The sequence below is a fragment of the Chaetodon trifascialis genome, chromosome 19, assembly GCF_039877785.1.
Source record: "Chaetodon trifascialis isolate fChaTrf1 chromosome 19, fChaTrf1.hap1, whole genome shotgun sequence".
Lineage (NCBI taxonomy): Eukaryota > Metazoa > Chordata > Actinopteri > Chaetodontiformes > Chaetodontidae > Chaetodon > Chaetodon trifascialis.
This window is the reverse complement of record NC_092074.1, coordinates 21,407,919-21,423,052: the sequence shown is the minus strand read 5'-3', so window position 1 is coordinate 21,423,052 and position 15,134 is coordinate 21,407,919. Positions and strand designations below refer to the sequence as shown.

Genomic DNA, 15,134 nt, shown 5'->3' with positions numbered 1-15,134 from the left:
TTTTTAAGACGTTTCTGCTTCATTAGCCAGTGCAGAGCTTTGAAACATGTCAGGAACCGGATGAACTCAAAGTGTCCCCACTGAGGCAGAGGGATGACAACAAGAGGAGGAAACCTCTTCTTTGCTGATGACTGAACATCTTTACGTCATCACATCAGTGCTTCCCTCTGTTGGTAGAGTGCCAGCTGCAAACGTTGATATTCAGTATTTAGCAGGCACATTTAAATTGACCCTTTTACCTTTTAACCAGCTAGCTTTCAGTGAAGCTGCTTTCTTGTGGGTTTAAGGATCCCTCAGTATCCTAATGGCCATCTGACTTTTCAGTTTATGACTCGGGTCTTATTTTTGTGGCTATGACAGCTATTTCAAGTGGATGGATGTTGAAAATGGACGGTTTTGGTAATATTTCTACCATTCTCCTCTGGTTTCTCTTCTAAGTCATCTAACTTGGGGCTTGTTTAGAACCTCTCTCATTAACTAACTTCTTGTTCCTCTCACGTAAAATGTAACAACGATGAAACTATGAAAACAAAAAACAAATTTTAATGAAGTGGAAGCATCTTTAAACCTTCTTTCATAGCAATCAGAGAACTGGGGTTATATCCATAACCTGACGTTCTCCTTTGTAAGTGCTGTTTCTGAAACTAATCTCCATTCAGTCCAAAGAAAACTACATTTTCACTCATATTAATTGCATTTGTTGGTTTTCCCCTGCGAGCCTTGTGGTCTGAGGATGTTGACATTGGCTGATTCTCAGTGACTACAGACCAGCTTCACATGTGCACGTTCACAGTCCCCAGAGGATGATTCCTAACATTTTTGGTGACTCACTGATGTTTCCCATAGTGTAACGATCAGGCAGAAATATCGGCGTCTAATGGGCACATGAAAGTCACTGATGGCACACTGCAGTATGCTCCTGAGAGGACGAGCTCTTTGGATTCTGGACATTCCTCAGCTTCCTTTTGAAGCACCGTCATGTGAAAATGTAAACATTACAAACAAGATATATGCTTCCCAGAGGAAGAAGGCTTTTTATTTTATTGACCTTTCCTCTCATGCCACCCACTAGCTCCAGCGGCCGCTGCGTTGAGGCTCTCATTGTGTAGTTTGTACAGTCCCACGCTGTAATGAACACTGCAGCCTGTAGAATCTGCTAGCAGGCCTTTAGACCCTTATCTCGTTTTTAATTCCATAATCTGAAGACATGGTGGCCGTTAAAAAGAAGATGCCCCCTCTTTGCGCAGTGAAGCAGGTAAAACAAAAAGGGAACACTACTGCAATCCTACTGTGGCTTGTTTAAAACATCCAGCTTTAGTTGTTTGTGCATTTTTCATGGAGAGAGTAACCATTAACTTAAACCATAAACCCCAAATTCAACGCTTGTTGAAGTGATGGACCGAATGACATCACCTTATGAAAATATGCTCGCTCTGAACCTGGTTTCCACACCAACGGTAAATCAAGAGCACACACTAACACACACACACAGTATTAGAGTGTTTTCTGAGGTTTTTATGAGCTCAGCTTTCTGAAGGCAGCAGCACACAGAAGCTATGGCCCTTATAGATTCGTTTAACCAAGTGAAACCAAATCTAATTCCCACCACCGGCGGCTCATGTTGCTACAAGCAGACATACGGTCACTTTCCTCACAGACAGAGCAGCACAATGGGAATGCTTGTGGAATGATGGAAGAGGAGGAAGAGGAGGAGGAGGAGGAGGGAACATCAAAATCAAAATATAATCCATCTTCAGTTTAGAGTAGGTGACAATGCGCACGAAAGAGGCGCTGGAAAGACTGAGAAGCCAAGTTTCCGCAATGTGATAATTATCACAAAATATCAAATCCAGCTAATATAATCAAGAGAGCAAGCATGAAATAAATCACGATCGAGCTTTGGCCAACTGATACAGACCTTCAGAGAGAGGGGAAAAAAACACCAGGCCCTCCAAACGTTTTTAGTAGGAAAAAGTGTTTCTGGTCTCCACTCGAGACAACAAAACTCAGGACGCTTTATTTATAAAGTTTCTCCATGCACGCTGATGAGGGCCAGAAAGTCAGAATGTGTGTGTGCAGAATCTCCACATTGAAAAAGTCAATCTAGAGAACAAAAGCATTGAAAAGATGTTCATGAGCTGCTTGTTACAGAGAGACTCTAACCAGGCTTTTCATTTGACCGCTGCATCTAATTTGACGAATTTCTGAAAAAACACGTGACTTTATGTTAATGCAAGTCCTGGACGGATTGTACTTTGATTCATTCATGGAGATATATTAGTTTATTTCTGTCTTTTATTCCCCATGTGCCGCTGGGCTGCCGTCAGTCATCTTCACCGCACAGACGCCGCTGCAGCCGCCATTAGCGGGGGAGCTGGGAGCGCTCCACGGCCGCCGCTGCCACTTTTTATCTGCTTCAAGGAGCGCTGTCTCTCAACGCTGGAAGCCAAATCTGGAGGCTTTTGAAAATAACAGCCACAGACAGCCATCAGATGGAGTATGGAATATCTGGCACTCTGCAGACGCCACCTCAAACACACACGGGCTTATTTTTCCACAACCCATCACGAGGCAAATCTGAACAAAACCGCAGGAAATTTAAAGCCCGTTTGAGGATATTTCCACTGCATGTATCCCTCATCTACCTACCTATCCATCTGTCTATCTATCTATCATCTATCTCACTCAGAATCAGAGGGATTTTCAAAATGTTATCCGTCTTGGGAGAAGGATATTGCCTTAGGTTTAAAGTAAGATCTTGTTTTAAACTTTTTCTTTGTGTCTGCGTCTTAAAGTGTAGTTATCGCTGTTTTCATTGCTTGAAAAGGCTTCTGACGCTGACTGACCGGACCTTGTGATGGAACTGTTCCATCGACAAATTGCATAAGTTCCAACATTTCTCCATTATCACGGTAAAATGCGATTAAAACTAACTTTAAATCTAGTTTAAAACACATTACTCATATTACAAAACAGCTGACTTGCAGTGCCACCGACATTTGAGCAGAAACAGAAATGATCTGATTGGTTCAATTCAACCTTATTTGGCAAATCCAAGGAACCAGAAACGGTAGATTATGTCCTCAATGCAGCTCCACCTTTGCAGCTACAACTCAGAACCGCTGACTTCTCCAGCACCTGCAGGGCACGTGATGGTCTGCCCTCTGTATGCTTTCTTAAAGATTTCCTCTGCTGCTCTCTGAGCAGCGGCGTCTCTGCTGCTCTGACACAAAGCTGGAGGTGGGGGACTCAGTCTGGGACTCCCTGCTGTTGAAACCTTACCGTCACAGTGGAAAGTCTCCTGGCTTATTACTTTGAATAAACTTGGCTGCTCGACATGTTCCATCTACCGTCAGCCGTTTAAAGCACCTTGAAATGCAGAGAGTGACTGCAGTTTTCGTATGTGTGGCCCAGATGGGGGAGAGAAAAGACACTCATCACTCACTCAAGACTCTACATCAAAAGGTAAATCCTGTCTAAAACTGCATTGGATCAGCAAGGCCCTAAAAATGCAAGTTCATTCGGTAAAAAGGTGAACATGGATAACTTTTCAGAGCTGTAAAAGCCTGTCTGATAATATTATGAAGCAGCGTGAAGTCTTTAGTCATTCAGTGAGCCTTCAAACTCATGGATCTATTCCTCAGACCGGCCTTCCTGGATCCTCATCAGTACCTGAAACAACACATCCAAAGCCAAAGCTGCCGCTAATGATGCTTTAATCCAGCGTTGTTTAACAGCGTCTGAAACCTCCTTCACAACTCGGGGCATGACCCAACCATTTTTGTAACTTTCTGCAACAGACAATCCAACAATCACATCCACTTTACACAACTGGCCAGATGTGTGGAGGTGAGAAAACATCAAAAGACGCACAGTTCGGTGGGATGCTGCCAGGAGGAGGCAGTGATGCCGCTGATGGTTCAGCCAGGAGATTCAGGTGTGTGGTGCTAATAGCGGCTAACGCTGCCTGCAGCAGAGATGAGGAGCAGCTACGGAGGCCTGGTGAGATCAGTTCATTCTGAGTCCACATCAACAGATATGTTTCATTTCCAAGCTTGTAGTCTTCAATTGATCATACTTTCATCAGATGTCCCCAGCCTCATCAAAGTACCCCAGAATCATCTTACATAAGGCCAAGCAAAAGATTCAACTCAACACAAAGAATATCTATGTTTTCTTTGTACCTTTTCACCAAAGAGTATGGGAAATAGCTGAGAATTTGTGAGCAGAGATTGTTAATCACAGCCTTCAGATTGAATTAGTGTCAAATTGACAAGCAGAATCAAAATGACAGTTGACTGCAGCTGTAAGTGATACCCAGCCAGCAATGAGGGCAGCCACTGCTTCAAAATAAACACACTCTTATTGGTGCTTTGGATAAATGCGTCGCCTTCATGGCACTTCATTTAACAGACTGGGCAAAATGAAGGATAAATCTGATGTCTGTGATTCATTTTCTTTAAGTAATCCATAGCTGGATAACTCTGGATAACACCCCACAGCACTCATGTTCCTTTTCCCTGTGTAATTTTTATCACCTTCATGTGACAATTGAAGAGATGTCAATTTTTGGCCTAAAATTTATGTTCGCTCTTTCATCGCGACATTAAACTGGGAACTAAAGAGAGACGGAGCGCGTTGTCGGCCAAGATCGCCACGGGAATATTAAGCGAAGCCCAGTTTTGGTTAAAAATCTGCAGCTTTCTGGCCAAACTGGAAAGTAAGACCTTGTCATATGTTTGGAAAATAAGTGCAAACCTTGATTTAACTCCAACCTCGACCTCACCTGCGCTCCCTGAAGAGCTAGCAGAGGTGAAAACGGCTAAAAGCTAGCTGCCTGTCATTGTGACAGGGTGTAACAAGCTGTGGTAATGGGCCAATTACAGCGACGACTACAATTAAGAAAAAGGACTTAACGCAAGCAAAAAGTCAACTTTTGGCTTAAAGGTTGACAGCCATGTATTTTCAGACTGTTATGAGGTTTAAGTTTAATGGACACTTGGGTCATGAAAGGACGACATACAGTTCATGAACATGAAAAACTGCCTTGAAAACCCCCTCAAAGACACCTCATCGCCCCGATTTTACAACTTTTCATTTCAGTTTTTTTTGGATCGGCGCCTCATGGAAGCCATTGGAAATTAGCTGTATAATTTCAAAAATGCGCTTTCATCACTCTGAGAATAAGTTTTCCTTTAGTCACTCCTGAAATGTTCCCTTTTCTCTGCAGTGTTGAAAGGTTTTCCATCCCACGGCAGCATCGTGTTTTACTGGCCTTGCTATCAGAAAGTCCTGGTTAATGTCGACTTTTTGGGGTCTTTCCAAATGAGTGCTAAAAGTGAAGCACTTTGGTGAGAAACAGCCAAAAGCAGCTGCAGCGCCTTTATATATCAGCTGTGGACAGGTTTACAACAAACAACTGAGCAAGATGGACCACATTTATACAAATGTCATTGGACTTTATCCTGGGATCAACTGTGCCATTGTTTGAACAAATTAGGAGAGATTGAAAGCAAAGTCTCTCTGTAGCATTTAAACAGTAGTTTTGGCAACGAGCTGAATTTGATTTGATATATTACAGAAAACAGTGCAACTCGTTGATTTTGGCACAAAGCAGAGTTTTCCATTTTAGCTCCCATTCGGTCGTAAAGAGAAAAGTCTTGTGCACAAATGAGGCCCCCATGAAGCTTAACATGAGCGCTTACTGTACAATAAGAGTTTTTTACAATAAGAAAGAGTGAGCTCACTGGTTTTAATGTGAATACAGTATCAGTGCAGCTGAGTTTTCCACCGCAGAGCTGAGTGGGTTTCGCCCTACATGTGAGGCAAACAAAGGTAATGAGGAACCTCCTGCCAGCTGCCTCTGATGTGGGCCAACACCAGGGATGTCTGAGGGCTTTACCAATGCAAAGCAAAAGTCCTGAACGCAACACAGCGAAACAAAAGCACCGAACTGTGCCAGTGAAGTCCACCTGAAGCATCGGAAAGACAAAAAAAAGTTTGTGTTGATTGCATGGCATTGCGACCAGGGAGGCATCTGGAGGCTGTGCACGCCAAAACACAGACACTGTGGACAACGCTATTAAATTCCAGGCAAGCCCTCACAAGGTGGAAAGAAAGACTGACAGCATGAAGGAGAGAGACGAGGAGAGCGAGGGAGAATAACACGAAGAGACGAAGACAGACAGACAGACAGAGAGAGCCATAGAGGGAAGGGCGAAGAGAGCGGCACAAAACGTAAAGATGTAAAGAAAACAGCATGAAAGAGAAATGAGATAAGAGACAGAAGGTGAGAAAGACAGACAGCATGAAGCACATGGAGACGGAGACATAAACAGAGAGGAAGACAGAGACAGGAATGAGTCAGTCTTCCCTGCTCCTCCTAACCTTCTCGCCCTGCTTAGCTGGGTTGCATTCTTGTCCGGTCTTGCTGTGTCTCTTTACCTCGCGGCCTGTGTGGCTGGCTGCTGTGTCCACTGTTACTGTTACCATATGTGGCTCGCAAAGCTACAGCTCCACCGTCCCAGATGCACCGGTGAGCAAGCGCCACTAAACTACATCCATCATTGGAAATGCAACTGCTGAGTCACCAGGGCGCCACGTTACAGCTTTTCACTTCAAGCATCATTTGCTTAGTGTGACATAAATTGTGACTGCTCACGCCTGCAGGGGTCTGCACGGGTCACCTGCGCCCAGCGCGCCCAGTCGACCAACGTGTGAACACATGAATGCTGACACTCAGTATAGTACAAACAGAGGCACATACACGTGCACTGTCCAGGTCCCTACACAGCATCTAAACTGTTGTCAGAGCTGAAAGGAGTGATGGACAAAAGCTATGAAAAAACGACCCAGGTGGTAAAGAAATTAACTTTCTTTAGCCTCGCTTCAACACTAATGAAAGCTGGATGCTTTCTTGCTCTCCGTCCACTCTCTCCCTTCTCTCCACCTCCCTCTCCTCTCGCTCTGTTTATTATTACTCCCCTGTATCAATAAGCATGACCTTTGCAGCCCGTCTTGATTCTGAAAGCTTAAAGGCAGACTGGTATTAAATGTTTGCTGGATTTGTTTAAAGAGCCCTTCTGATGACTTGCTCCCTCTCTCGGGTTTAGTCACAGTGATTGCAGTAAAACCTCAAACGCTTGCTGTGCTTGTAGAGCAACACAGTCATAAAAAAAATAGATTAATCACTTAATCTGGGAGGATCAGCGGGTCACAGCTGCGAGCCAGAACTGACACAGATATAATGTCTAGGTTTAAGTTACCAGACTGTTTATATTGTGTCTCTACATTAGCTGTAAAGACAGCCATTAAGATATCTTGGCGTGTTTATTTATTCACTGTGCATTCCTAAAGGTTAATCTGTCTGACAGTACAGATGAGGTCAGTGAAAGCGTTGCTATTAATTCTGAATTAAATATAAAAAATATCTAAAAATAACAAAGGATCAACACCCAACTTTCTCTGCTCTTTCAATTCATAATTTTTGTTCTGTAGCACATTTCCTGACTTGTGACTGAGTGTTTCTAGCAACAGCTCAAACGAGCTCTGATAAAGGACACTACCCGCTCAGCAGCACATTCAGGAGTTGGTGGAGACCAAAGCAGAGCTAAAAGGTGAGTCAATAAATGCGATAGATTGGTGGTTTACCTTCCAGCGTGGTGCCTCGTCCCTCCAGGGCGTCACCCAGGCCGGACGGGTATCTCGCGCTGACGAAGACGTCGTACTGGGTGCCCGGCTGCAGGTTCTTCAGGAGGGCCGCCGTGTTGTCACCCTTCACTGATATTTCCTTCTTGGGGCCGCCGGCAGAGGGTCTGTAGGCCACGCGGTACTGGAGCACGTTCCCTGGTGCCGGCTCCCAGGAGACCTTCATGGAGGACACGGTCTCGTCGAAAACCCTCAGGTCACGAGGGGATCCCCTGACTGAGAGGGCGGGAAGGAAAGTTAGAAGATGAAGCCAGTCATCAAACAAGAATCTGCATCTAATTGAACATTTCTGCTTTTCTTCACATGAAAACTGTCTTTCTTGAGAAATGTCGATAATTAAAAATCAGTCAACCGCTTTATGCAAAACTCGTCTTACTCTCTAATTTATTTATACAGTTTTTCCCTGTTTAGAGACCAATTATTTCTGAACTTCAAAGAAAATAAACATGAGATTCAGTTTTCAGTAAGCACATGTGCTATTAAACAAACTTATTAGTCTTGAAGCCCACAGACTGTTTTTCCTGGACTTCACTCTCCACCTTGCTTTGTATCAATAATTAAAAGGATTTTCTGGTCATTATTGATTAATCTAGCAATTATTTCTCATAAGAGCTTAGATGACGTTAGCAAATAATAAACCATCAAGTGAGAGGCTGGAACCAGAGAATATTTGGTGTTTTTAGTCGATATTTGACTTATTTAATACAACTGGCTCTTAAAATTGTTGTGAAATAATTGAATGTGAATCGACTAATCATTTCAAGGTTACACACTGATGAAGATCAGTAGATGTAGCAGTGGTTCACAACTTTTTATGAATGCAGGAAGCCGCTGACATCCCAGTTCTACACCCATGACTCCACTGGACAGAGCTGCATTCAGACCCTTTAGTCCTTACATAACTTAATAATGATCCTTTTTTAAAATCTCCTGCAGTACTAGCATGCACCACTAGCGCTCCACAGGGCAGTTGTTGAGAAACAGTGTGTAGGCACACCGGTGGCCTGATAATTGTGCATTATGTCCTTGACTGGATGAGAAACACTCTGTGTGAGCTGTCCTTGACCAGGACACTGTCCTCCCAGAGGAGCTGCACAGTAGAAAACTATGTTTGTCCTGGCAGCCACCAGGATGTGAATTACTGTAAGTACAGCATGTTGACACAATTCCCCTTTGAAAATAATAGTTAAAATAAAGTGGTGACTCATGTGCCCTGGTGTTAACGCCTACTGCTGAGTGTCACTGTGAAATGTTTTACTGTTGCATCTGTCTGATGAGGTTTTTTCCTACTGATTGATGAACATGTGGTGGATTTTAAGTGATATATGAGCATGAGGGCAGAGTAAAGTATTTCTCAGAGGCTTCTGTGGCCAAGTATTATGCACTTTTGTCCAAACACAGGACTTGGTGGAAAAGACTGCAAGCGAAAGGGCAGCTCATGCAAACCCTCCAGACGCTGCATCAATTCATAGTTCTGAGATAAAGTCATGGCACGGTAAACACTGTAATGGGAACAGTATTGTAAGCCATGCAGGGGGGGGAGAAAAACATAAATCCATCTGAGAGCCAGCTGGGTGTTTCATGTCAAAGAGGTGCAAGCTGGGATTAATCCAGCCTCTTTTTGCGAACCGTCAGAAATACAAAAAAATTCGCCTCAGACAACAAGCAGCTGCCCCGTCTGAAGGAGCTGAAGGAACCAGGAGGGGAAGAGCGCACCGAGACACAGAGAGACATGCTGTTGCTATGGTGGACAGGAATATAATTTGTTTCCAGCTGTGTCTACAACGTTTTGGCTCAAGGGCGGTAATCTTCGGAAGATACGTAATTTATTCCTAAAAGTGCTAAAGATAACAGCCCCCGCTGGAAGTTTCTCCATGAGATAATCTCCCTTCAAGAAGCTTCGAAAGATCCCAAATGTTTCTTAAAATTTCCTCCAGTCTCCTCCTGCATTGTTTATCACCTCTGAGTACATCTTGACCCACTTGTATCTCCCAGCTTTCTGTGTTTCCGTCTGTTTTTCATTCCTCTCCCTGTAAGGCAGGACAGATCTGACGCAGGGCGCGATGGGTGGCAGGTTGTACTAACACTGCAGAGTTCACTTTCCACTGGGGTCAGAAATGTGTGAACTCCTGGCACTCCCAGGCGATGCAAAACGGCAGACGATGACTTTAAAAAAACACCGTGTGGAGGAATAGTCACTGTGTGTGCATGTCACTCATTTCCACTTGTTATTTTCACTTTCGCTTATTTCCATTTCGGTCTTTAAATGACCCAAATACACGGAAAGACAGCTTGGACCAAGAATGCTTTCTGCGTCCAACATCTTGGTGATTTAAAGGTACTATTAGATTTTTATAGATTTTACTGTCCCACGGCACAAACAAAATGATCAGAAGACGTCTGCAGGCACCTGTTGTGGATCAGAACGATTACTTAACCAGCTACTCAGATTTCTGGACTTCAGAGCTGAAGTTCTGGCCCAGAATGTGTTTTGGAAGAAAAATACCTACTGGAGCTTCAAATGTTCATGATCTGTTGATCATTATCTGTTAACCCTTTGAACTCTTGGCTGTTTTTTCTCAGTTTTTACACTTTTCAGAGACTTATGGCAACACCTATAGGCAATGTCAGATTTTCATCACACAGAAAATAATGTAAATGAGCACAAAGAGACGTGTGATTGGTCCAGTGATAAAGGAACCTTGTTGATGGGGCATTCTGAGCTATAGTACAATGTAGTGAGTGTAAATTTTCATTGATTTGGTTTCTTTTGCTTGTTTCATTTAGTATGAAAATATTTTGCATGTTGGCACTACATTTCCCATCATGCTCGGGTAGATGCAAACAGGTGGTGTCATGTTTCCGAGCAGTCAGAGTCTACATCATGTGAAGACATGCTGTACTAGCTGTCAGCTATTTTCACTGTAACCATGGACGTCCAAACAACAATCACCTGGATCACTTCTGACACTGCAGGAAAGGTTTAAATCTGAGGATAAAAAGCCAAGATCTTCATTTACATGGAGCAAACAAACAGACCAAGCAGTGCTTTCTTCTAGTTTCTAACAGCATATTATTAAGCCTCAGTCACCTTCTTTGGTGGTGCCATCGATCTGCAGCGGCGCTCCAGAGCCGGACTGGTATTCAGGAGTGACGGTGACGCGGTAGGTGGTTTGGGGCTGAAGCTCCTCCAGCACAATTGTCGTCTCCGTGCCGACAGTGGTCGTCTCTAGCTTCCACCTCTCGTCCCCAACAGGTTCGTACTTCAACCGGTAGCGAGTGACGGCTCCCGGGGCCGGCTGCCATGATACCCTGAAGCTGTCTGTGGTCTCTTCAGATACTCTCAGGTTCTGCACGGAGCCTAGTTCTGCAACAAAGTGAATGAGCTGTAGTGCGACTGTCTCGTTCACCAGCATAGAAAATAAAGGTAAATGTCTCAAGTGAACATGAATACCTTCTGAGGTGGTCTCATAGCCGGTCGCAGGCAAGCTGTCCCCTTTTTCATACTGAGCATAGATGTTGACTTCATAGCGGGTGATTGGGTTGAGGCGGGGGACGATGGTGGTGAGTGTGTGCCCGGGCAAGGACATGGACACATAATGCCCATTGATGTCATCTGCTGGCTTGAACTGAACCAAATAGGACTCAACATTGGTGGCATCAATCTCCCAGGAGGCCAGGAAGCTTCTGGGGCCGACCTCTGAGAAGGACAGGTCCCTCGGTGAGACCAGTTCTGGAGAGAGTGGACGGTACAAAAGTTAGAGGGCAATTTCAATCAAACACAAGCAGATGCAGAATCTTCAGACTGAATCTAATTATGCACAGATACAGACAAACTTATAGACTACCATTGGCTTTTATATGTATATACGTATGTATTAGCTGGCCAGACAACTCATCTGAATTTATGGAGATGCTTTGATGTTTAAACATCAAATTTCAGTGTGTGATTTTAGTGTCACTGATGACAGAGATTCATATGATTGAGCAAGAATCAACCCTGACTAATTTATTCACTAAAGTTTACATCCTAGCTTTCATTTTTTTTTACCATCAAGCACTGAACAAATTACATAAAATATCACATTAAATAAAAAGTCAGATCACCAAAGATGATGCTAACTGGGCTAAGCCTTCAGGTTGGTTAAAAGTTGGTTTGTACACTAGGAAAAACCACAAAGACTCCTTTTAAAAACAAAGACAACAGTAAGAAGTGAGGGAATCCAGAGGGTGGAAGGGCGGAGCTACATGTCATTTAATAAAGATGTACAATGTTCAACCCGTCGAACAGCTTCATCAGTCACACAAACATCAGGAGGGCGGCTGCTGAGACGCTCCCCGCTGAGGGAGCTCTTTGAGCCAGTGTGCTGCATGGAAGCTGCTCCTGCACGGCTCGTTCGGGCTCCTGAACACTTCTCTTTGTTGACATAAAGTCATTATTATATAAGAATTATATAATCGTCAATCAAAGCTGGTGTGAGTCACATTCTACGCCGGCAGACTGGGAAGCTGCTTTTGGCAAAGTAACAGAGTGATTAATATTTGGCTTTAAGTGGGTGAAACAGCATTTCCAAGTGACTCTTCCTGCTTGTTAAAACTTGACTACCAGATGTTGGGGGTTGGCTAATGATTTCAGTGCAAAGAATGCATTTCAAAGTCAACTTTGTTTACAGCTACATGACTGACAACACACTTGACAGTCTGAACTGTCCTGAGGTGGTAATGACTGAGTCATCCGGTGCTTCAGCTCACTTTAAACAAATCCTAAGAAATCTCTGCAACCACTACTTGACCCAGTTCTAATACCACATGCAGGAACTCTGTCTGCCCTTGAAAGATCAAAAGGTGGCCATGTGTTAAACACATTGAGGCAAAAAGGAGGGCTCGGTTGAAAGAGACACGCTTGGAAAAGTGACATGAAAGTAATTGTGTGCATATGGACAACTGCTGGTACTCCTCTGTGTCCTCCCCCACAGTGAGGGTGGTACAGATGCATCTGACTGCTGCAGCAACTACCTGCTAAAGTGATGGTTCAATAACTACATGTTTACACTTCAATCATAATTCTTGTCTGTTAGCTCTCATTAAACGTGTAATTAAATGAAAATAATGCTATAACAGTGCAAATTCATTTGCCCACAGAGTGATCATCATATCCATCACTGTTCAGAGTATCATATACCAGAAATATATAATATATATACTCCAAAAGTATCATTAAAAATGAGAACGTTTTTAGCATATTTCCGTTTTTTTGCGTCAACTTTGAGATTTCTATGATTTACACATTCTTCTCATTTCTGCCCAAAATCACAGAGAATGAAGGAATTTCCTGTATCTAAATCTTTAAAAGCACATCCTCAAACTGAACTGAGCACACAGAATAATCACTGCGTCACTGAGTGAATCTTTGCTTTGGAGAGATCTTCTGACTATCAGCGCAGTCATGACACACAGCCCGTTATGTCCTGGTTAAAGGCTTACTGATATCTAAACAATCATGATACAGTAAATCTGTTGGAGAGAGGTGGTTGCTGTGGGATTACCCAAGAAATTAACACAAGTAATTCATCATTTTCACCTCTACAAGCGAAGATACAATCAAACTTTAGTTAAAACCAGTAGATAACAGCCAACTTTACACTTTTTTATGCAAAACAACGACAAAATACCTTTCTAACTACAACAAGTGACCACTACAGATTGATTGTAGTGATAATAAAGGTGGCTCTTGATTTCAACATTTCTTTTCTGACTCATATGACAAAAATCAGTCCAGAATTTGACACAAACCAGAACAAAACTGATCAAATCGAGATGTCCCCAACGCTAAAACTACAGTAGATTGATCAGATGAAGTTGAATAAAGCATACTGTCATCAGCATAGAGGACTGAAGCAATATTACTTACGTCTCTGCTGGATGTTGCGGAGCTCTTGCTCGATCCTCAGGCAGATGGACTGCGTGAGCTCTTTGGAAATCCTCTGGAAGGCATCAAAGTCCTCCACGGTGTACACGTGGGTCTCTGCGGGCTTGTTGGCGATGGCCTCCAGCTCAGATCGTACAGCGTCCTTAACACCCACCGCGAAGATCTCCACATCAGAGTTCCTCAGCCTGGTGGCCGGCTCCTGGAAGGCGTCGGATGACTTCCCGTCAGTGATGAGGATGGTGACACGGGGAACGTTGGCGCGTGCCCCTCTGACGGCCTGAAAGATCTTCTCTCTCACGTAAGTCATGGCCCTGCCGGTGTTGGTGGAGCCGCCGCGGTACGGGAAAGTCCTCACGGCCTTGACCACGGCGTTCAGGTCGTGGTGAGTGTTCAGGGAGAACTCGGTGTGGGGGTCCCTGCTGTACTGGACCAAGCTGATCTGGACCTTATCTGGCCCGATGTCGAAGGTGTTCACCAGCACCTCCAGGAAAGCTCTCACTTTAGCAAAGTTAGCCAGGCCAATGCTGTAGGAGCCGTCAACCAGGAGGACGACATCGGCTTGAACGTCCACGCCGAGAGAACATTCTAGATTGGAAAAACAAAAAGAAGAATACAGAGTTGTAACTTCAGTAGTAGCATGTTACTCTTGTATTGTGAGACTTTTCATGCTTAGTGTGTGACTTTCCAAGTCATGAGTAAGACTTGATGCGATTTACAAATTGAAAACTGATAATCATGTTATCATTGCTAGTATTGCATTAGTGTATTTATTTATCAGTCTTGTATCATTGTGTTGTACCCACCCAGGGACACTTTAAGCGGCTGTGTCTTCTGCATGACCATGACAGGCTCGCTGGGCGTCAGGCCCTTCAGGGCGAACAGACTGATCTGATACTCTGTGTCTGGAGAAAGGTCCTTGACCACCACCGAGGTCTGGCCCGGGCCCACGTACAGCTCCTGCCGCTTTGCACCGGCCAGCATGGGCATCATCTGCACCTTGTATCCTGAAATCTCTCCAATAGAGGCCTCCCAGGTCACCCGTATGGACTTCGAGGCCACTTCCAGGACTTGGAGGTTAGAGGCTGGCTCAATGACTGCAAATATCAGAATCAGAATTATGGGATTATCTGTGCAATAAAAATGTCTCGATGGTGTTGGTGCAGAGGAGGAGTAATAAAAATGACTAAAAATAGAAAACCTCATTCAGAATTAGATGAGAAGATTGATACCACTCGTATAAGTGTCAGTTAAATATGAAACTGGGGGTCGCACAGGGTTAGCTTAGCTGTAAAAGGGTAGAGACAGCTAGCCTGGCTCTGGATAAAGATTTCTGGATTAAACTACCCACACAGAACATGTTAATAAGGGAGCTTCAGTGATGTGGGTAGGTAGGTTTTGTTACCTTTGGACAGAGCCAGGCTAATTGTTTCCCCGTCTTTCTGGTCCTTATGCAAAGCTAAGCTAGCCAGCAGCTGCCTGTAGCTTTATATTTAGCCGA

At 44.0% G+C, this 15,134-nt stretch overlaps 1 protein-coding gene across 1 annotated transcript in view; it reads right to left on the bottom strand.

The window, feature by feature from the left end:
• col12a1b (collagen, type XII, alpha 1b) overlaps nt 1–15,134 on the bottom strand; it is a 115,683-nt gene that overhangs the window by 88,035 nt on the left and 12,514 nt on the right. Inside the window, exons 9-13 of the mRNA XM_070987133.1 lie at nt 14,440–14,730; nt 13,619–14,221; nt 11,162–11,440; nt 10,799–11,074; nt 7,651–7,923 (exon numbers count right to left, since the gene is read on the bottom strand). Of these exons, the coding sequence (XP_070843234.1) occupies nt 7,651–7,923; nt 10,799–11,074; nt 11,162–11,440; nt 13,619–14,221; nt 14,440–14,730 (1,722 nt within the window). The remainder of the gene's footprint in view (nt 1–7,650; nt 7,924–10,798; nt 11,075–11,161; nt 11,441–13,618; nt 14,222–14,439; nt 14,731–15,134) is intronic.